Raw genomic sequence first — 21,136 nt, 5'->3', positions numbered from 1 at the left:
ATCCACAGAGACCGTCAATGGGACGTTTACCCTCAGTTCCGTCCCCCCTCTTCGGCTAATTCACACCATCCTCAATAGCCCCGTTTCCATGACACTTCTGAATCCGGATTAGCTCCGAATCCGGATTCAAACGACCATGGAAACGGCACATTTCGCGTTGGGGGATCGGATCGGGTAATCCGGATTCAAAAAGAAGATTAGAGAGGCCGATCCCACTTTGGCAGCATATGGCAGCACTATTCCCTTTGCGGCAGGCTGCGCCGCCGCCATTTTCAACTGAGCGTTTCGGCGCCAGTTTTGGTCTGCGGTTTATGTTTGCTGCAATAATTGGGATACATTTTCTTAACCAATTGTTACAAAGCACGGCAGAAACTTACATGGTCGCAAGAGAAGACGACAGACGACACTACACACTCAGCACACCCACGTCCACCCTCCCCGAGCGGCACCGCGCGACACTAGGGGACGCGCCAAGGTCGCGCCGTCTCCCCTACCCGCCGCGGCGGGGACCCTCGCCGCCGGCCGTACAGTCTCGCCGCCGGCCGGGTACAGTCTCGCCGCCGGCCGTACAGTCTTTAACACTGACACCGTGGTCGCTGAATCCCAGTCGGTAGTCTCTGCGCACAAACGGTGGCACAGATCCCTGAAAAGACACAACTTACCGCTTGATTCGCATTAGCTTGAGAACGTTATGAAGGGAATTATGAAGTAAATCGCCGCAGCGCGCCAGTTACGTCTACCAATCCCGGATTAGAGAAGCCGATCCGGATCGGCCAATCCCGGTGCGAATCCTGTTTCGGGAGGGATCGGTCATGGAAATGGCACTGCTGATCCGGATTCGCCGATCCGGATTCGCCGATCCGATCCTGTCCGTAGTGTCATGGAAACAGGGCTAATGTGACTGAGTGTCTCGGCCGTGTTCTCACCAGTCTGTTTTGGCGAGGACTGGTCGAGTCTGTAGTCTGGTCTGGTGAGGAATGATCGGGTCTGTACTTGTATAGCCTGGTCTGGGTGAGGATCAGTCGGGTCTATAGTCGCCAGTCGGGTTTTGGGTGAGCACCGATGGGGTCTGTAGGTAGACGGGTTTGCTAGCACTGTTAGGGTCTGGCCGGATCGATCGAGTCTGATGTCTGGTCTGGTGAGAAATGATCGGGTCTGTAGCCAGGTCTGGGTGGAGATCAGCCGGGTCTGAACTGATCGGGTCTCCACATGGGTCTGGCTGGCATCGGCAGGATCTTTATTCGGGTTTAGCCAGGACGGGTCGTTCTGAATAAATTCCCGTCTAGCCAGGACCGGTCGCTGTCCCAGTAGTGCCTGGCACCAGATCTCAATGGACCGTTCAGGTCGTCAACTGACCCAAAATCGAGCCACTCCCATATCGATTCCGACACTGACTCCAACTCCGACGAACAGTACATACCTGACTGTGTCGCATTCTCTTGCGTTGACTGACGCCGAGTTGAGTCTAACTGGATATCCGCTGATTGGTCGTAGCGTCTCGAATCGCTCGGCCATTCGGCAGCAGTCTGGGCCTTGTCTGACAGACTGGAGACTGTAAAAACTGTGACGTGTACGTAATTTCGTACAGGTGCCGGTAACCGGTCGTCACCTACCAGCCAAGCCAGGCATGTCGTTCCTCGCTGGCTCTACTTCTACCGGATTTGTCGTGCAAGGGTCGACAACCGGACGAATTGAAATAGACCGAGACTGGATGGAAGCATTTCATCGAACACTGCCGGAGTTGAAATAAAGGCCGGCGCAGCTTCTGAGATATCTATGTATTTAGTGTGGCAGAATAGCGACATTCTGTCACTTTCTACACATGTGTTGCTTATAAATGGTAGCAAAGCTATAAACGATGTGCGATAACGATACTGCAGACATTCTCTGACACAATGAGGCGCCGTTCTTTTCAATGCGCATTCTGAGACTACTTAAAGTTGAATATTTGGTTCCCAACACGCCCTTGCAACCAGTTTACCCCAAACCTGCTGCTGATGCAGAGGATATACCCACATCCGAACGTCATCACGCATTATGTAGAAAGCGGCCGTTAACGGTATCTCAGCCCACTGGTTTCTTAAGCCGGTTGTCTGCGATGTGAGCTGACCTCTGCGGCACCTCACTGACCTCTGATCCCGACTGACCGCGGCCGACCGCCCCAAGAACCGGCCCAGCTCCCGGGCGGTGGGCAGGGTCCGGTTTAGCACGTCACCAACCGCTCTGTGTCCGCAAATTGGGTCGGAAGGTCGGCGCGGATGTATCCGCAAATACGAAGCTCTGAGCTTCCGCCTGGTGGCTGTCGAGGTCGAGCTGAATCTAAGTGTGTCATTGTTCTCCTGAGTAAATGCGCACTGCGCAGGGAAGTTTGCAGAGTTTCGTCGGGACAACCGCTCCGCGTTGTATACCTATCTCTCTGCATTTTGATGCCAATTAGTCATTTGGCGTACGCAAAGACCGTTTTGGATATCATTTCTTTTATTGGTAGAAAATGTTAATCACACTTTCAATAAATAGACATGCATATACACAATAAATAAATAACAACTGTACAAAACAGCACATCAGTAGGAATTGCCCGTGTTACAAAAGCGGCACATTTGGCACACGTAAAACCACATTATACCTGCTCATAAAATATGCCCATTATACCTCAGGTTGACACCACTAGCGCACAAATGCCAAATGCCAGCATGCAAATGCCTCCACGTATCCATATTGGACCCATTTAGCCCTGTTCAACAAAACCATCGACGACGCCCGAAAAGCGACGACCACACAACCCGAAGAGATTGAGCGCTAGTTTTACACTGGCGGTGATAGCGTTGAGCGTGACAGCGTCATAACGTCTGTCTTCACACGGACGGATTATAGTCTACCCCTGGCGCCTCAGTAAACAGTGACTGCCGAGGGACATTGTCTTTGTCACCTGCTGCTGCCTTCTGTAGAACCGCAGCAACTGAGGTTTCACTACACTGTCATATGAATACCACTTAAGCGAGTGGAGTCACCCGTTAGATAAGCGCTCCCGCTGTCAAGCTAGCCAACAGAAGCATCACCGGAAACCCGAGCACCGCCTTGGCCGGCATGCCCTGTAGCGTCTTCAACTTCTGCGCCAGCAGGCTGGAGATGCTGGTGCCGCTGCCATCCTCCTGCTGTTGCTGTTGTTGGAGTGCCAGCAGCGTAGCCACCTGCTGCGGGGTGTACTGCTGCACGTGGACGGCTTCGACCGTGGCGTACGGATCGCCGTGCTCTGTCGAGGCTAGCACGTGAGGCACCACTTCAACATACTCCTCTGCTTGGACTGGCTGAACATGCTGGACCTGCTGGACGTGCTGGACCTCCTGTGGGACGGCCACCACCGTCTGCACCTTCTCCGGGGCGTAGTGCTGCTGGTAGCCGACTAGAGCGGCCTGCTGTAGGGCGGCCGTCTCCGCGTGGTGCGGACGCGCCACGCTGACATGGACCTCCGACGCCGGCTGTGCCTCGTCCAGGGTGACGTGAAGAGCCTGAGCTACGCCCTGAGCGTGCACGGGCTTCACGACGTGCTGAACTGTGGGAACGAATTGCGCCTGGACTTCGTGAACTGGAACCTCGTGTTGAACTACCTGTACTTGCTGCACAGGGACTTCATGTTGTACAACCTGAGCGTACTGGGGCTGCTCGTGCTCAATAACCTGAACGTACTGAGGTTGCACGTCCTCCTGTTGTACAACCTGAACGTGTTCTACGGGCACCTCTTGCTGCACAACCTGAGCATACTGAGGCTGTACTTCTTGCTGCACAAGCTGTGCATACTGAGGCTTGTGCGGTACAACCTGATCATAGTACGGCTGTGCTTCATGTTCCACCTGCTTTTCAACCAGCCTTACAACTTGTACATCATCCGACTGCCCGGACGCCACTGCATGCTGATAAGCCGTCAGCGCGTGCTCCTGATACTCGGCCAACTCCGACGGCTCCGCACTTCCCACTGCCAGATGAACTTGCTGATGTTCCGGAGAATACGCCACCGATTCGTGAGGCGCGCTCAGTTGCACGTACTGCACGGCAGGTGCGTAGGCGGGCTGGACGTTCTCTACTGCCGGAGCTGCGGAGGAGAGCTGCGCGTGAGCTTGCTGATATTGGGGTACTGAAACGTATGGCACAGAAGTCTGCTGTACCGACGGGTGAGGCACTGATGTTTGCTGCACTGTAGCATACGGTACTGATGCCTGCTGTACTGAACCGTACGGTACTGATGTCTGCTGTACTGAACCGTACGGTACTGAAGGGCGAGGTACTGATGTTTGCTGAACTGAAGCGTATGGCACGGAAGGACGAGGTACCGACGGACGAGGTGCCGAGGGATGAGGTACCGAAGGGCGAGGTACAGACGTCTGAGGTACTGACGGCCGAGACACAGAAGGATGTGGTACAGAAGTCTGCGGTACCACCTCAGCACCCGGCGCAGCCGATCCAAAGTGAACCGGGTTTACCTGGGAGGCGATGACCGGATCAGGCGCCGTTCCAGTAGCTCCGTACTGCTGTTGTAGGGCGAACAGCTCCTGTAGCTTGGTCAGCTCGTCAGCCGGAGGTTCGGCCGGGTCTGCCGGGCGGGCCACCGGGCGGCGCTGGACGGTCACCGCCGGTCGAGAGGGGACAGTCTGGGCTCCACTGTTGACCGGAGCAGTGGCTGACGTAGAGCCCGCTCTCACAGGAGCTACACTCTCGTCAGCCTGGGCGTACTGCTGCTGCAGCAGGGCCAGCCTCTCGATGTCCGTAAGCTCCGCCGCCGGGGTTTGACTCTGGGTAGCAGTCGACTGAGCCACACCGACCGGGCGGGTCTGAGTTGTCTCCGCCGCCGGCGCCAGAGAACCGGCCCTAACCGGGGCGACACTAGCCACTCCACCCGCCGGGGCGTACTCCTGCTGAAGCAGCGCTAGCTGATCTAGATCACTCGGCGTCGCAGCCGCCACCACTGCCGGCGCGGCCTGCTGGTACTGCTGCTGCAGCTCCGTCAGCTGCTGTAGCAACTGCTGAGGATCGGTAGGACCCTCCGCGGCATCCGCATCCTCGGCTACTGCCAGGATGTCGCTCAGGTACTGCTGTTTGAGCGCCTCCAGACGATCCTCCTCAGTAAGAAGCTGAGTAGGCCGCTGGGCCGGGGCTGCTCCCTGTGGCGCGTCGGCAGATGTGTCCACTCGAGTTGGAGCCGGTGTGCCGGCGAAAATGATACGGTCGTCGGTCGGCGGGGAGACGAACCGATTCGCCTCGACGTATGGCACCAGGACGTCATCGGTGAGGCTCAGCGCTGTGGAGCGAGAGAGGATAGGAGGTTAGATACGACACGGGGGAAGGAAACCATGCCTATGACGATCATAGAATAAATTATTTGGGATTAATACGGTACAAGAAGACAGCTCGAATGGCAATGATTTAGATATGAAAGTTTCCGTAAAATTTTACAGCTACTCCTACTCGAAATAACGTCGAACAATACGTCATTCGTGCTTCGTAGTTATTCGACTGAAACAAACAAGCAAACAACAAACTCTGGCATAAGCGGTAAAAAACCAGCCCTACCATCAAATACTCTAACCCACTCGCTACCGAAAAACCCACTGCGTTCACACCTCCCCTACTACCATCCACACTCCATAGTCTACAGTTACACCCTCATCCCCTCTACTTACTCAGCGGCCGGACGTCGGCGAAGACAGTCGACTCGAACAGCCGATTATCTGCACCAGTCAGGAAGGCCAACACGTACGGCTTGGCCGTGTTGATGGGCTGGTAGGGCGTGGGCCCGCAGCCCTCGCACAGCACAGAGACGCTGATGTCCATCTGCGGACTGACCGTGAGACGGACACCTGCGGGGGGAGGGAGGGGGGAGAGGTTAGAAACGGGGCACGGGGGGGGGCTGACGTGTGCTTATAAGCTAAACGTCAATTAGATCGATAAAGTTATTTGAATTGGATGGATCCGCTTAGACATGAATGCGATACCTTCATATGCGTAATCTATTCCATCTACACACTCGAGTAAACGATACGACAAATAAGACACAACTCTCAGAAATATCGACAATTTTTACAATAAAATTAAAGCACAAAACAATCGTCTAAATTCAAAACAAGCTCCTGATACCATGTGTAGAAATTTAAATGTGCAAACACTTACCCGACATATGGAAGAACAACGGGCTTCCCTCCAGGACACGGATGAAGTCCTCAAAGCGCGATCCCTCGATTGTCACAATCGAGATCCTGGGATTGTTTCTCACGACGGAGATAATGTCCGACCTTCGGATTTCACCTGGAAAGAGGCGATAGGTTAGATGCATGTCCAGGAGATATCTCTCACATCAAATCAACAAAAAAAAATGTCAAAGAGAACCTGACAGTGTAAAATGTAATCGTCAATGGGTGGAGGGAGGTATTCAGTATGTCGATGAAGTGCCCATTACATGGACAACACCGGTTACATGCATTTCATTCAAGCGTACCTTGCCAGGAGCCTTGGAAGACATCGCTGGCCACAAACGTTCCTTCGACTTCGGCTCTCAGCTGTGAAGGAACAAACATGAGTTAGACATTAGACAATGATAAGGACGGACACAACTTGAAGTCGTCAATGAGACGTGCTACGAGCTTTTGCCAGATTTCCTTCAAAATGAGTCACACAGCAAAAGTACAACGCATTTGCAAGCATTGCATCTCACTCAACAACATCCCACAAAACGACATTCTAAAAAAATGATCTGTCCTACCTCCCCCACTCTCTCTTATCCCGATCCACAACTCACCCTCCAGCGAAGCGCATCAGCGATGATCTTTCCCATGGCGCACTCTGTTCCGAGGCAGTCGGTCAGCTCCCCTGCGATCTGTCCTGCCGTAACCCCAAGCACGGGATCATCTCTAGTCGGAGTCTGCGCTCCCTGTGTGGCTGGCACGGACTGGATCGGTGGAGATGGTGCACCGCTCGCAGGGGCGGAAGGGGATGGGGCGGACTGTGGAGCTGGGGCGATGGGGGTAGCGACAGCGCTGGGTGACGGAGAAGATGGTGTGAGGTCCTCTCTGACCGGTGGAGTTCCAGGAGCGGGGACAGAAGCAGGGGCGGAGACAGGGATGATGACAGGGGCGGATACAGAAACTGAGGCGGGAGAAAGAGGAGAGGTGGGGATCACGGGGACTGAGCCGGTCGACACTCCCTGTCCAGTCGGCAGCTGCGGGTAGGCAGAGGGCGGCACGACTCCCGCGTCCACCGCTCCCGGGCTGCGGACGGGTACGAACGCCTCCTGTCCGGACACCGGCAGCAGACCGGCGGGGAGAGATCCGGTCAGCAGCGCCAGCAGCTGGCTCTGTGACAGGCCGAGGGAGGAGAGGTCCTCCTGACTGATAATCGCCATCAGCTCGTCCTCGGTAACGTGGGATGGTATAGACGGAAGGACCGGCCGCTGGCCTGGCGTCGGGCCAGCGGCAGGGACGGCAGGCTGGGCAGGGACGGCCGGTTGAGCAGGAACGCTGCCCGGCTGGGCAGGAACGCTGCCTGTCTGAGGAGCGACAGCCGGCTGCTCAGGAACACCAGCCGGCTGCCTCAGCGGTGTCTCCGAGTCCACCGGCTGAGGCAGATACTGAGGAGCATCGCCAGGCTGCTCTAGAGGAGCTTCAGGCTCGGCTATCTCGTTCGGCGATAGGTCTTCAGGTGCGGCTAGTTCAGGCTCTAGCATATCCTCAGGCCCGGCGAGCTCGTCTAGGGGCTCTTCAGGCTGGGCAATCTCATTCTGCGATAGATCTTCGGGTGCGACGAACTCTGTTCCTAGTACGCCTTCAGCTTCTCCAGACCCAGCCTCAGTCGGTATTCCAGCCTCTCCATTCTGATCTTCAGTCGGTACTCCAGTCTCTCCAATCTGAGCTTCAGTTGGTATTCCAGCCGCTCCAGTCTGAGCTTCAGTCGGTACTTCAGTCTCTGCAGTCTGAGCTTCAGTTGGTACGTCAGTCTCTCCAGTCTGGGCTTCAGTCGGTACGTCAGTCTCTCCAGTCTCCATCTTGGTCGGTACTTCAGTCTCATCAGTCGGTCCTTCAGTATCAACTCCAGTCGGTACTTCAGTCTCCTTAGTCTTAACATTCATCGGATCTTCAGGCTCAGCAGTCTGAGGCTCATCAGCCACCACCGGCGCGTCTCCACTGACCTCCTCATGTGCAGCAGTCTCCTCCTTCACTATGCCCTGGATGGCACTGATGACCCCCGATACATCACCCGCTCCTCCAGGCAGACTGGCCGCATCGCTCGCCGGCAGCGCAGGACTGTCAGAGCTGGGGAGCTGCTCCTGCTGTTCTGTGACGATGCCCTGAATGGTGTTGATAACGTCCGTAGCACTCTGTCCTGGGGCGCCAGATTGGCCGTACAAGGGTTGAGAGGGTGAAGTGATCTGCCCGAGGGACGGAATCTGGGGCTGGGATGGAACTGGTTCGACAGGTTGAACAGGAGAAGGCGCTTGTTGCGGAACTTGAACAGGTTCTTGAGGCTGGAGTGGAGAGGGCTCTTCAGTCTGCACTGGTGACTGTACTTCAGTCTGCATGGGCGATGGCTCCTCAGTCTGAACTGGTGAGGGTACTTGCGGCTGAACTGGAGAGTTATCAGACTGAACTGTGGATTGTCCCTCAGTCTGGACTGGAGAAGTCTCCTCAGGCTGATCCATGGATTGTTCTTCAGACTGAACTGGTGCCGTTTCTACATCCTGGTTTTGAGAAGGGTCTTTGAACTGAGCAGGCATAGGTTCTTTAGACTGGACTGGAGACGGTTCTCCAGCCTGAACTGAAGAAGGCTCTTCGGTCTCTGAGATAGGGACTTCGGTCTGAACCGGGGAGACAGTGTCCACTTTTTCTTCTGCCAGAGGGGCCTCCGCTCCCGGAGGAATGACCTCAGCATCTTCAGTGTCCGACACAGGAGCTGCAGAGTCAGAGGTAATTTCAGCCTCTGGGCCCACGGCAGTCGCTGAGCTATCCGCGGTAACCGAGCTGGCTCCGTCCTCTGGGCTCGCCGCTGTATCAGCGTTCACTCCGGCCTCTGAGCCAAGATCAGTCTGGGAATCCTCGGCAGTCGTTGAGCTCTCCGCAATAGCTGAACCCACTTCATTCTCCGGGTTTACTCCCATATCCGAGGTAAGATCGCTCTCCGAGCTAAGTGGAGCGGTCTCACCCTCAGGTGCCTGCTCAGGACTCTCGACCGGTTTTCCGATCACCACTCCCTCCGGCATGTTATCCTTGATCGTCTGCAGGATATCCTCCTTGTCGACCTCCACCACTTCAGACTCTGCTGACGAGAGGTACCCCTGCTGCTCGGGGGCGTCGGGTCTCCTCGCTGGAACGAAACCTGACTGAGATATGGCCGTCAGAGGGACGAGAGAGTCCAGAGGAGCGGTCTCCTGGGAATTCTGCTTGTTCGGGTACCAGAAGAGACCGTTTGCTGGCAGGACGGCGTTGGTGAGGGAGGTTTCGATGTCCTCAGAAGCGATGTCGGTTTCAGTATTGTCAGAGGTGGGCACAGCCTCCGCGGTATTAGCATCAGAACTAGTCTCGACAGAGCCGGGGCTCACTTCCATGGGCTCAGCATCGGAACTCACTGAAGAAGTTTGAGAATCGGAGCTCATTTCAGCAGTATCAGAACTGACCTCGGCAGAGACAGGGCTCACTTCAGCAGTCTGAGAATCAGTGTCAGAGTCTGCACTTACGGTCTCAGTATCAGCATTCACTTCGGGAGTCTCAGAATCAGAACTCAATTCAGTAGGCTCAGCATCGGCACTCACTTCAGCAGTATCAGCGCCTAATCTCATGGGCTCAGAATCAGAGTTCACCTGAGCAGGCTCGGCATCAGAAGAGCTTACTTCAGCAGTTTCAGAGACTTTGCTCATCTCGTCAGTCTCAGCATCTGAGTTCACTTCGGAAGCCTCAGAGTCTGAGCTCACTTCAGCAGTTTCAGAGACTGGGCTCACGTCGGCAATCTCAGCAGCAGAGCTCACGTCAGCAGGTACAGAATCAGAGCTTACTTCGGCGGACTCGACATCAGGGCTAACTTCGACAGCATCGGAATCTGAACTCATGTCAGCAGTCTCAGATCCTGGGCTCACTTCAGCAGTCTCAGAACCAGAGCTAGCTTCACCAGCATCAGCGTCGGAGCTCACATCAGCAGTCACAATATCAGGGTTCACTTCAGGAGTCTCAGTGTCTGGGTTTACTGCCTCAGGCTCAGCATCGGAGCTCATTTCAGCATTCTGGACATCAGAGATCACCTCAGGGGCCTCAGGGTCGGACATCGTGTCGGTAGCTCCCGAGTCTGAGTTTATCTCAGCAGCTTCAGAGTCGGCGCTCACTTCAGCAGGCGACATATCAGAACTATCTTTAGCAGCCTGATCATCAGAGGTTACTCCAACCATGTCTGGGCCCGTTCCAGCAGTGACAGCATCCGAGCTCACTTCAGCAGGCTCGTCGTCAGAGCTCACTTCAGTGGGAGCAGAATCAGGAGCCATATCCGCGGGCTCGGCATCGGAGTTCACTTCAGCAGGCTCGGAATAAGAGCTTACTGCAGCGGGCTCAGTATCTGGGCCCGCCTCAGACGTATCAGCATCGGAGTTCACTTCAGCAGTTTCAGAATCCGAGCTCATCCCGGCATCAGGGCTTACTTCAGCAGGCTCAGAGTCTGGGCTGGCGGCAACAGTCTCAGAGGTGGAACTTATGTCAGTTGTCTCTGGAATAGAGCCATCAGCATTCACCTCCGAACCGGGAATAGCTGCGGCGCCATCAGAATCGGAGATGGGATTGGCAGCTTCAGCATCCGAGTTCAACGCAGAAGTATCTGAAACCGAACTTCCTTCATCCTCGGAGTTAGGGCTCACTTCCCCAGCATCAGCAACAACAGGGTCTGCAGCAGCCTGGGAACCTTCAGCAGGCTCAGATCCTGGGATCACTTCAGCAGTCGCGGTATCCGAGCTCACTTCAGCAGGCTGAGCATCAGAACTCATCTCAGCAGTCTCGGAGTCTGAGCTCACCTCAGCAGCCTCAGATCCTGGGATCACTTCAGCAGTTTTAGAACCAGAGCTCATCTCAGCAGTCTCAGTATCTGAGCTCATCTCAGCAGTCTCAGAATCGGAGCTATCGTCAGCAGCCTCAACATCGGAGCTATCATCAGCAGGCTCTGAGTTTGAGCTTACTTCAGTAGTCTCGGTATCGGGTCTGACCTCAGGAGTATCAGTATCAGAGCTCACTTCCGCTGACTGAGCATCCGAGCTCACTCCGGCGGTCTCGATGTCAGAATTCGTTTCAACAGACTCTGGAACAAAGCCTTCGGTAGTATCGAAGCTATCGTCAGTAGACTCGGAATCAGAGCTGACTTCAGCGGGCTGAGTATCGGAGCTGATTTCAGCGGGCTCTGTGTCAGAGCTCATTGGCACAGACTCATCAGCAGAGCTCATATCAGCTGGTTCAGCATCGGAGCTTACTGCCACAGGCTCAGCATCGGAGTTAACTTCAACAGTCTCAGAAGCTGGGCTGAGGCCAGCAGTGGCAGAGGTAGAGCTGACTTCAGCGGCTTCAGCATCAGAGATCACTTCAGCAGCCTGAGAGTCTGGGTTCACTGCAACAGTCTCTGCGTCGGTGTTTCCGACAGCGGGCTGAACATCGGAGATTACTTCAGCAGACTCAGTGTCTGAGGTCATTCCAGCATCGGAGATCACTTCAGCAAGCTCAGTATCCGAGTTCACTTCGACTGTCTCTGCATCAAAACTCACTCCAGAAGTCTCTGCATCGGGGCTCGCTTCAACAGGCATAGTATCTGGGCTATCCTCAGCAGCTTCGGAAACTGGGTTCACTTCAGCAGGTTCAGACTCTGAGCCTGCATCAGCGGTCTCAGCGTTGTTGGTCGCAACAGCAGGACCAGAATCAGGGCTCACCTCGATGCCTGGACTAGTTCCGACGGGTCCAGGTTCCTTGCTGTCCTGAGATTCCTGGAGGCTGGTTACTGATTCGTCATCCTCAGGCAGTTGCTCAGCTTCTGCAGTGTTGCTGACCAAGCCTTCCTCGCCCTCATCCGCAGCTGACGATTCCTTGTTATCGTCTGCCTGGCTTCCTGATGTGCTGTCGAGAGTTTCACCATTAGTGTACTGAGCTTGGAGCTGTGCCAGTTTTTCTTCATCAGACATTACCGGAGCTGGCTCTCCTATATCTTCAGTCTCCTTCTCCGCTAGTCCTGAAAGATACTCTTCCTTCAACTCGGACAACTTGTCGGCATTCAGTTGCTGAGACCCGGTACCGGTTGTTTCAGGGACCTGCTCTTCGGTGCTGGAAATTGCAGTGGCGGGTTCGCCTTCCACACCGGCCTGAAGGTTCAAGTCTCCCACAGCAGCACCAGTATCTTGGGTTGACGCAACAGGCTCACTAGCATCGTCCATTTGAGGTTCCTTCTGCGCCTCTTCGACGGTGGAGACGTCAGTTGGCTCGCTATCTGTGTTCGCAGCGTCGGCGGTGACATCAAAGACATTAGGAATAGCTGGCTGAGCGTCATCGGGTGAGGTCTCTTCGTCAATCTTCGACTCCGAAATCGCATTGGTCGGGCCACTGTCCATCGTCTCTCCAACAATCGCTTGAATGGCATCCAGGACGCCAGCCACAGATCCGATACGAGATGGCTCTGGTGCATTGAAAAGCGATGCATCGATGAACTGGAGGTTCTGTCCAGCGTCTTCCTCGTCATAAGCCTGAACCGGGTACTCAATGCCGACTCCTGTGCCAGGGGTGAGATCCGTGGATTGCTGAAGTTCGTTTTCACCATCGGTTGCTGATGTCTGATCCTGCACGGGGCTTGCAATCGACTCCTGAGAAGTATTCTGGATTTCGGGCGACGTTACTGGCGCTTGGTCTTGGACAACGGCCTGAGATTCTTCGTTGATAAGTTGTTCCTGAGGAACATCGACAGGGGTGGTCGCTTCACCAGGAGGAACAGGAGAAGGGTCTTGTTCAGCGTCTGACGGAGCAACAATAGTGTTGGGAGACTCGTTGACGGTCTGCTCAATCGCATCCTGAGCATTCGGAGTGTCACTAGAAATTCCATCCTCTTGGGAAGTGATTCCGATACCAGCAGCTTCCTCAGACGTGCCAAGGATCTGATCATCATCAACAGCAGCAGCCACATCGGCAGCTTCACTCGGAGAAACGTTGGCATCACTCGGCATCTTATCAGAAGTCTCGCCCTGAACCTCGACCATACTGCCTTCGATACTTGGAGCCTGGATAATAGGATCCTGGGCAATATCTGCGGTCTGCACAGCTTCGCTAGCCTCCGAGTTCTGGGCAGAATCGTCAGAAATCTCCGAAGAGACACTGGCAGCGTCAGAGTCCGAAACAGTGTCCACAGCTTCGACGCTTGCTTCATCCTGGACGCTGTCAGCAGTCTCGGAAGTTGCCATGGTCTCAGACACTGGCGGAACGGGCTCGGCCGTATTACTGCTAGAAGCGACGTCGTTCATCGGAAGGGCGCCCTCGGTGTCTGCAACTTCCGGGATGCCGTCGGCCGATACGTTGTCGGATTGAATAGGAGCCGGTTCTTCAGATGCAATAACTGTTTCTGATGGCGTTTCAACTGCCTCAGGCTGAATATCATTGGCGTCATTAACCTCGGTTCCTGGCGCTGGGACTTCATCACTGTTTGCTTCAACCTCGTCCTGGTTGCCAGAGCCTTCGACTTCTGCGTCAATTTCTTCAGCGGTTGTCTCGTCTAGCGCAGGAGTGGAAGGGTCGCTAGCCATGCTCAAGTCAGGCGTATCCTTCTCCATATCTTCCATAGCTTGATCTGCATCCGACTCACCAGTCTCACTGATTTCCTTCTCGGAATCAGCCGTCTGCGGAGCATCGCCAAGCTGGACACTCACAGCAACTGTTTGCGCCGGTGGCATTCCAGATTCGGCATTATTGTCCTTCATGACGAGCATGGTTGTTGCATCATCATCCTTGCTGGCGTTCTGGACAAGAGATACTGCAGATTCGTCTGAAGTTTCCGACGTCTCAGCAGTCTCACCGGCCACAGGAGCTTCTGCTTCCTTTTCACTAGTCTCATCACTTGTCTCTTTTACTGGCGTCGTTCCGCTCGAGCTCTGCGTCATGCCCATGCTGTTTTTATCGACAAGCACAGCGGAGCCTGGCTGGTTCTCTGCTTCGTTAACGACAACAAACCTATCCTTGAGAGCTTCCACCTGAGCGGCAGTAAGGGGACCAAGGTCGCTCTTGAGATCCTGAACCTCAGCCGCCGTCAACGTTTCGGTGTTCTGATCAGGAGAGATTTCAGCCGCGGCAGGAGCAGCTGCCGCTTGGTTCTCATTAGCTGTCGCGTCTTTCACATCATCATTGGCATCAACAGTCGCTTCGGTGTCACTGGTCGAAGCATCTTCTTTCACCTGTTCTTCTGGCTTCTCTTCCTCTTCCGCCTGCTCAACGAGTTGTTCCTTCAACGCCAACGCTCCTTGCGCTGACAGCGGTCCCTTCTCCGTCCCTCTGACCACATCGTCGCCCTCAGTCGCTGCCGCAGTGAACGGTGGAACAAACGGCTGATTCTCCGGAATGAACACCTCGTCTGCGCCGTTTCCTCCGTCGGCGGACTCGACATTGGTGGCAGTCACGACGTCAGCCACAGAGGGCGGCGGAACGTCGCCGGCGACAGCCTGTTCCTCAGAGTACTGATTGGCCGCCACACCCAGAGTTTCAAGTGCCTCGGCGGGGCCCTGGCCTGAGCTCTCCACAGTGTCCATCTCAAGGAGAGCCAGCTGCTTCTGCTCCACGGCATCTGCGAAAGACGAGGGTACCGCCACGTCAGATAAACTGACGCTTAACGGTGGTGGGCCGCATAATATGCAGGCGAAGCTGGACAATGTTCCAATCAGGCCTGTTATTTATCTAAGGCTCATGTGTAACAAGTCGAATCCAGCACATCTTTCCACTACGACTTCGAAGCTACGCACCTATCGAATCATTATATCAGTCCAAATACCAAACTTCGCACGATTATTTTAATTACATAATACCCCGACAGCCGTCTCACCTCTGTTGGTTCCGTCGGCGACGGTGAACATGCCGACTCCCTTGGTGACCTGGTTGGTATCGTCGAACAGCAGGCGAGTGATGCCGATTAGGTGGTCGGTGGCCAGGGGAATCTCCAGTAGCGGCACCACAGTGCCCCACGGCTGCTCAATCTGAGGGAGGAGCAGCGGGGAACGTCAGGACACGTTTATCACTCGCGTTCGGAAAGAGTGGGAAGACGGTTCAGCTTCAGTAATAGCTTCAATAACAACATAAAGAGACGTCAGGATAATATACAAATACAATGCATGGCGATAAATAAAGTATCAACTATGCATGTAAACATGTTCAATGGCAGCACCAAGTTAATTAAACTTAGCGGCATCTCGGTAATGAACAAAGGAAGAAAATTGTTGTCATTACACTAGCACTACGCATGCCCCCCCCCCTCCCCCAAAGTGTCATCGTATTTATCAATACATGCACAGTTCCCGACTGCTGTCATTACGTACCGCCTGCGGGAAGGACTCTGTCGCGGCCGCGCGGGTCTCCACCGGTCCGGTCACCACGGCGTCCAGCCCGCGCACTTCGCGGGCGATCTCGGCGTTCCTGCGGTGTCCGGCGCTGCCCAGGGCGATGACAATGTCGACGCCCCGCTCCTTCAACCGTCGCACCTCGCGCTGGACGGCGGGCACCTCGGCCACGATCGGCATGCTGCCGGCGTCCAGAAGCTTTTGCTGGGGAGACGGAAGTAAGGGATGGTGAGGACGATTTTGTGGTTCTGGCGAGAAAGACTTTTCATGATAATCTTTAACACATGCATATTTGCATCACGATACTAAATTACATACCTATAAGAATATGGCATAATGCGATTCGTGAGGCTTGATTTTAGACAGATCTATCAATCATGATTTGGTTGTTCCGCAAATACCACAGTGAAATTCGTATAAAGAAGGCATTTCAACTTGGAATGGCAAACATGGATAATATAGAATCAATGCGACAAGCAGCAAAAGCGTGTAGCTTGTCGACCGTGTCCAGTCCCGAGCCCAACTCACGTTCAAATAGCGCGACACAAATCCGACGACTCCGACAGTCTTTCCGCCGATGTCGACGACCGTCGAGTCGGCGACGAAGCGGCGCAGCAGCGAGGACCTGATGTTGGACACGACGAACGTCTCCGGGGAGCCCACGACGCGCGCCATCAGCGAGCTGATGCCGCCGTTAAAGTCCTCCTTCGAGAAGGCCTGTAAGGCGATGGGGAGGGATGTGAAGGTAATGCGCGGGGTAAGCACGGCCGGATGCCTGGTATTAGGTACCGATTACGTGAACGTCATTAGCACTCGAAACACAATATGAATTGCTAGGAACATTGCTAGATAAAAGGCAAATCTTGATAAAAATTGTCAATACTTAACACAATACCAACAGCATTGTTGTAACATTCATAAAGTGGTGCAGCAACAAAATAGAAACATAGCGAAGGTTGATTCAACTGTCTCACAAAATTCACCAGCGTATCCATTTCTCCTCTCACTTTTCCATCGTTCCACCATCCCAACACAGTCCCATTCTCCCACCACCCTCCTCGAATCCCACCTTCCCACACAGTCCCATCACCCCACCGTCCTCCCGTTTCTCACCGTGGCCGCCGGGCTGACATCGGGCACCCGGAACTGTCTCCGCATCGCCCGTCTCGTTCCGCCGGTGTTTAGTACTAGCACATTACCCTGACCGTGACTGCGGGCTAGTCGAATGGCATCGGCTACCTGTTGTGTGTATACGTCCTGTGAAAAGGGAAGGGAGAGGTTAAATGAATCATGAATGTTGATTGAGATGGCCTGATAGGGAAGAGTGCGTTCGACCTGTTTGTGAAACTATAAGTGGTACAATTGGTATCTTCTGATGCTGTTATGCTCATTGCGCATATTGTTGGTTTGTTGGCATTTGTATCGTAGCGGGATGATTCGGAAACTGATTATGATTCACGGAGCTATTTATACGGCAGTCGCATCTGACATCTCACCGTAACAGTACAACGTGTGGTTCCAAGCGATTTTTATGACCTAATGTATTCCGTATCTCCGAGCCATGAATCCTGATGATAGCCTCAAAACATCAGCCCCCACGTTCCCTATCAAATAGCGCTGTCCCGCAGCACGATATAGGTCACATCACTCGCTGCGGTCACCGGGTTGACATCGGCCGTCACCGCCGGCCGCAGTAAGCCCCTGTTCACCTACATCACTGCAAACCGGACGGAACTGAGAACCTGTCTGACTTGTGGCTATGACAAGCCGCCAGACAACGGCACGTTAGGAAAAATTGGAGGGCGGCACGGAACCGCTGCATCTTTTACATTGTTGATGTGGTAAAAAGTGATTGATGACGCATGCGCTTTTAGCATATTTTGGCTATGACAAGTTTGGGTAGTTGGCTTTGCATTCTTTGGACGTTTGGCGTAAATTGCAAAGATCCAGCATATTTGCGCCTTTTCTTTCCGTAATGAGCCCCAGGGAGACCCATTCGAGCTGTCACGTGATACGGCCAGAACGGTGTCCGGCACTGACACTGTACTCGTATAAATAAAAGCGCTGTCATAAATATAATCGTTCTAACCCAGAGAAGCTACAGAGGTTCACTTAAGACTTCTTATACCCTCTAACATGCCACCAAGTGTCTCACCGAATCCCCTGTACCCGTCTGTCCGCCTCACTGACCTGTTTATCGGTGACCGGGTGCTGGTACTGGATGACAGTCAGTTCAAACTGACCGCCCTGGCCGCGTGTCGCAGCAGGCAGCAGAGCCGCCAGCGCCGTCCACCACAGCAGCCGATACATGGCTGGGACGCGTCCGACCCGGCCAGGCCGCGCCGCCTCGGCTGCTCTGAGAGCCCCTCTGGACAGGAGAGAGAGGAGCTGGGGCTGGGGCTGTGGTGATGGTGCTGGGCGGCAGACTCGCACCACGCAGCTCGAGGGTTGCTGAGCTGCTCCTCTTCCTCTGTGGAGAAAAGATCGGGGAGGTGAGTACCGTGATTCGAGAACGGTATTTTACATTCATAACGCGGTAAAAGTGGTCGGTAATACATGAGGACACTTTGATAATACGCGGTATTGTTTGCTGGCTACTAGACATTACTTGAGAAGAACCTACGGCTTACATCGACTAGTCTAAATGGTACACCATCTCATTCTAATTTCAACAGTATGATGCATGAGAATGAATTACTACGGACCTCACAGGTAAATTAACATATACCCAAGGCACATCACAGTGTGCAGACAAGGCTCACATCAGATGGAGCACTCGACGTGCATAGTGACCTTGAGAGCGGATAATACCTCCTAACACGGTGCTGTAATGCCATGCGATAGTCGCGACCCTGCACGTCACTCGCTATAGTATGCAGGACGGTGTGAATTGACCGCGACATTCTGGTGACGTTTGGTCTCTGATGTGAAACCAAGAGCAGAGGCGGATTTAAGAGATCCAGAACGGTTGCGACTTGCGATACTCCTTGCGAATAGCGGGGAAAATCATCGGGTGTTGGGTTTCCGATTGTTTAGGACGACGGTGGGCATTGCAGCTATTATTTGCACCTGCATGTACATCCGCCACTCTTTAATTGGATGGCTTAATGCTTCAGTAAAACGTTTATGATCCGAACGATGAACTCTCGGTGTGCTAGGGCGTGGCTTGAAGGCCATTAAGACCTTTGTATGATCAACTGAACTTTTAGGCAGACGAACATTTAACACCGTATAGATGATAAGCCATTAGATGACCAACACTGCCTACTCTATGTATACTAATACTGAGCCAGCCACTGACCAAAGCTGGGGCAGGCACCACATATCCCTCCCCACATGTGTCTCCCCACCTATGCCTCCCTATGTCTCACCTTCGAGTATCTCCAGCCAGCGGAGCGCCGACGCTCCAAGATGCACCGCCAGTGACAGACTGACCCCCGCTCTCAGGAGGTGCACCTGGTGCATTCTGCCAGAGCAGTTTCCGGCCGACTCCGGGTCGGGCGGCGTCTCCGGAGCACAGAGCTGGGGGCAGTGACCCAGCCCGGATGGACCGGCTGGACGGGCGGCGGCGCGCGCGCTCGGCTGGTTCCGGCCGGTTCCGGGGCTCACTGACGGGTCACTGGGACAGGCCGGTGTGGGACGAGCCGCCACCGCCGCCGCCGCTGCTGCTGCCGCTGCTGGGGCTGAAACTGGTCCCGGCAGACCCGGCAGCGGTCGGGCAGCACAACTGAGCTCCGCGCTGACGCGTGCCGGGACCGTGTAGCCTTGGTCAGCGTCTGGTGTGCGTACTGATCCGGCGCGGCGGCTCCCAGCGCCTGTTTGGCGGTGGCGGTGGCGTAACCCGCTGGTCTAAGAAGGTGCGATAGCTGATAGGAAAGATGACGTCAACGGGGTGCACTGGCGTCTGAGGGTCACTGGAAGGTCAGGGTCGGCGCACGTGACGAGTAAAATGCGCGTGCGGCAGACACACGTGAACGGCAAAGGTGACTCCGGCTCAGATTAACAATATGATAACAGCCGCTACACAGCGAAGGAACACAGTGAAGAATACGACTAGGAAGTACCTACAGACTGGTCATCCAAACCTTGGAATAAGTTAAAAGTAACGTGAGCAGGCTATCAACTTATTGACGAGACCAAAATTGAGACTTCACTGTATAATTTAGTGCCTACCGTGACTGTAAAGGTTAGAAACAAGCGAAAGGGTATCAAACGGAGGCTCGGCATCGACTCTCCACTGAGATGAGACTAACGGGTCACGACTAGAGGTGGCAAAATGTGGACCCGAGGACCCGGTCCAAAGAACCCGTCTGGACCCATATGGGTCCAGACCGGTTCCTCGAAATTTTCTGACGGGTCCAACCGGGTCCTACCATAAACTATACATCTTGCACACTACACATTATTGCAAAATATGAAGTGAATGAAGTGAATGAAGCGAATGTTTCCTTGCACACAGTAGCTCATGAGTATTCCCAGTGGAAAATAGGCTGTTTTACATGATGCAACTAATGATACCTACAAGTAGTTTGTATTAATTGACTTTTGGGGAACGGGTCCAACTGGTTCCGATTCCAACTAATACCGGGTCCGACTGGTTCCAGAAATGTCCAGCCGGGTCTGGTTCGTGTCTGGTTCCAAAAAATTTCACCTTTTGCCACCTCTAGTCACGACTCACTTGCTGCTTTATGTTATAGAAAAGTCATAAATGAAATAGGTAGAAGGCTCATATTACCAAAGCATGTATAGCCCGCGCCCTGCTGGGGGTCCTGGATTTCCACGCCCTGCTGGGGGGGGGTGTTTGAACACCCCCCCTTCTAACTCGGCTCCTGGGCCACGTAGCGATACGCGGAAGGCGGCGTTCGAAAGAGCGTAAAAAATAATGACGAAATCACTTCGGTCAATTTTTTGGTCAGGTCAAAGGTCAGGTCACCAGAAGTCATTGAAGGCAAAATTTCGCCGATTTCCAGGTCGAATGTCGAAAATTTCCAAGAAGCCAACGCATAACTCGGGAACCAATAGAGCTACAGCGCCGCGGAAAAGTGCATTCGATAGCCCTATTAACGCCCTTTCTGAGTAATTCTCTCAGATTTGACCTAACGTCAACGGTTTTGCCTGCAGGGGGCAAAAACTGCAAAAATAGCCGATTTTTTCGGAAACAGTTTTTCTGCAATAACTTTTGACCCAAGCCTTGTACGAGCTTACTTTCACCGGCATCGTGTTCCTCTCGTCAAGACGCATCGAATGAACTATAATTTGACCTTGAAAGGTCAACTTGAAAATTTGACCTCAGGTCAAGGTCATGACCTGACCGGAAAGGGTCATGTTGCATATCAGTCGATCCGTATCGTCGAGCTGAACACATATAAGGCATTTTCATCGCTCTAGCGTGCCTCTATCAAAAGTTATTTGCGAAAAACTGTTAGATACCATTCGTGACCTAAGATGACCTCAGGGCATAAACAAGGGTCACGGACACCATTTTCATGTTCAGTGTGTCTAAACCACTTGTAATTCGGTGTTTGGGAGTATTTATAATGTCTTTCGTCCAAAAGAGAC

At 53.9% G+C, this 21,136-nt stretch overlaps 1 protein-coding gene across 2 annotated transcripts; it reads right to left on the bottom strand.

Annotated features, from left to right (window-relative positions):
- Window positions 1-2,460: 2,460 nt before the first annotated feature.
- On the bottom strand, window positions 2,461-19,257 carry LOC122368000 (titin-like). Of its 2 annotated transcripts, XM_043341588.1 has the most exons (12): window positions 18,949-19,257; window positions 17,768-18,047; window positions 16,691-16,834; window positions 16,106-16,294; window positions 15,557-15,781; window positions 15,067-15,217; window positions 6,788-14,811; window positions 6,488-6,548; window positions 6,163-6,297; window positions 5,676-5,852; window positions 4,479-5,293; window positions 2,461-4,090 (listed from the first exon to the last, which is right to left on the bottom strand). In XM_043341588.1, exons 2-12 carry the CDS (start codon window positions 17,885-17,887, stop codon window positions 4,079-4,081), a joined length of 10,053 nt encoding a protein of 3,350 aa, XP_043197523.1. In that variant the 5' UTR covers window positions 17,888-18,047; window positions 18,949-19,257; the 3' UTR covers window positions 2,461-4,078. The 2 variants fall into 2 exon arrangements, with proteins under 2 accessions (XP_043197523.1, XP_043197522.1); XM_043341587.1 differs by having other exon boundaries at window positions 2,461-5,293; window positions 18,949-19,245.
- Between the last annotated feature and the right edge of the window lie 1,879 nt (window positions 19,258-21,136).

Source organism: Amphibalanus amphitrite, unplaced genomic scaffold (genome assembly GCF_019059575.1).
Source record: "Amphibalanus amphitrite isolate SeventyFive unplaced genomic scaffold, NRLGWU_Aamphi_draft 000913F_arrow, whole genome shotgun sequence".
In the NCBI taxonomy this organism is placed as follows: domain Eukaryota; kingdom Metazoa; phylum Arthropoda; class Thecostraca; order Balanomorpha; family Balanidae; genus Amphibalanus; species Amphibalanus amphitrite.
The sequence above is the reverse complement of the archived record's forward strand: the minus strand, read 5'-3'. Positions and strand labels throughout refer to the sequence as shown.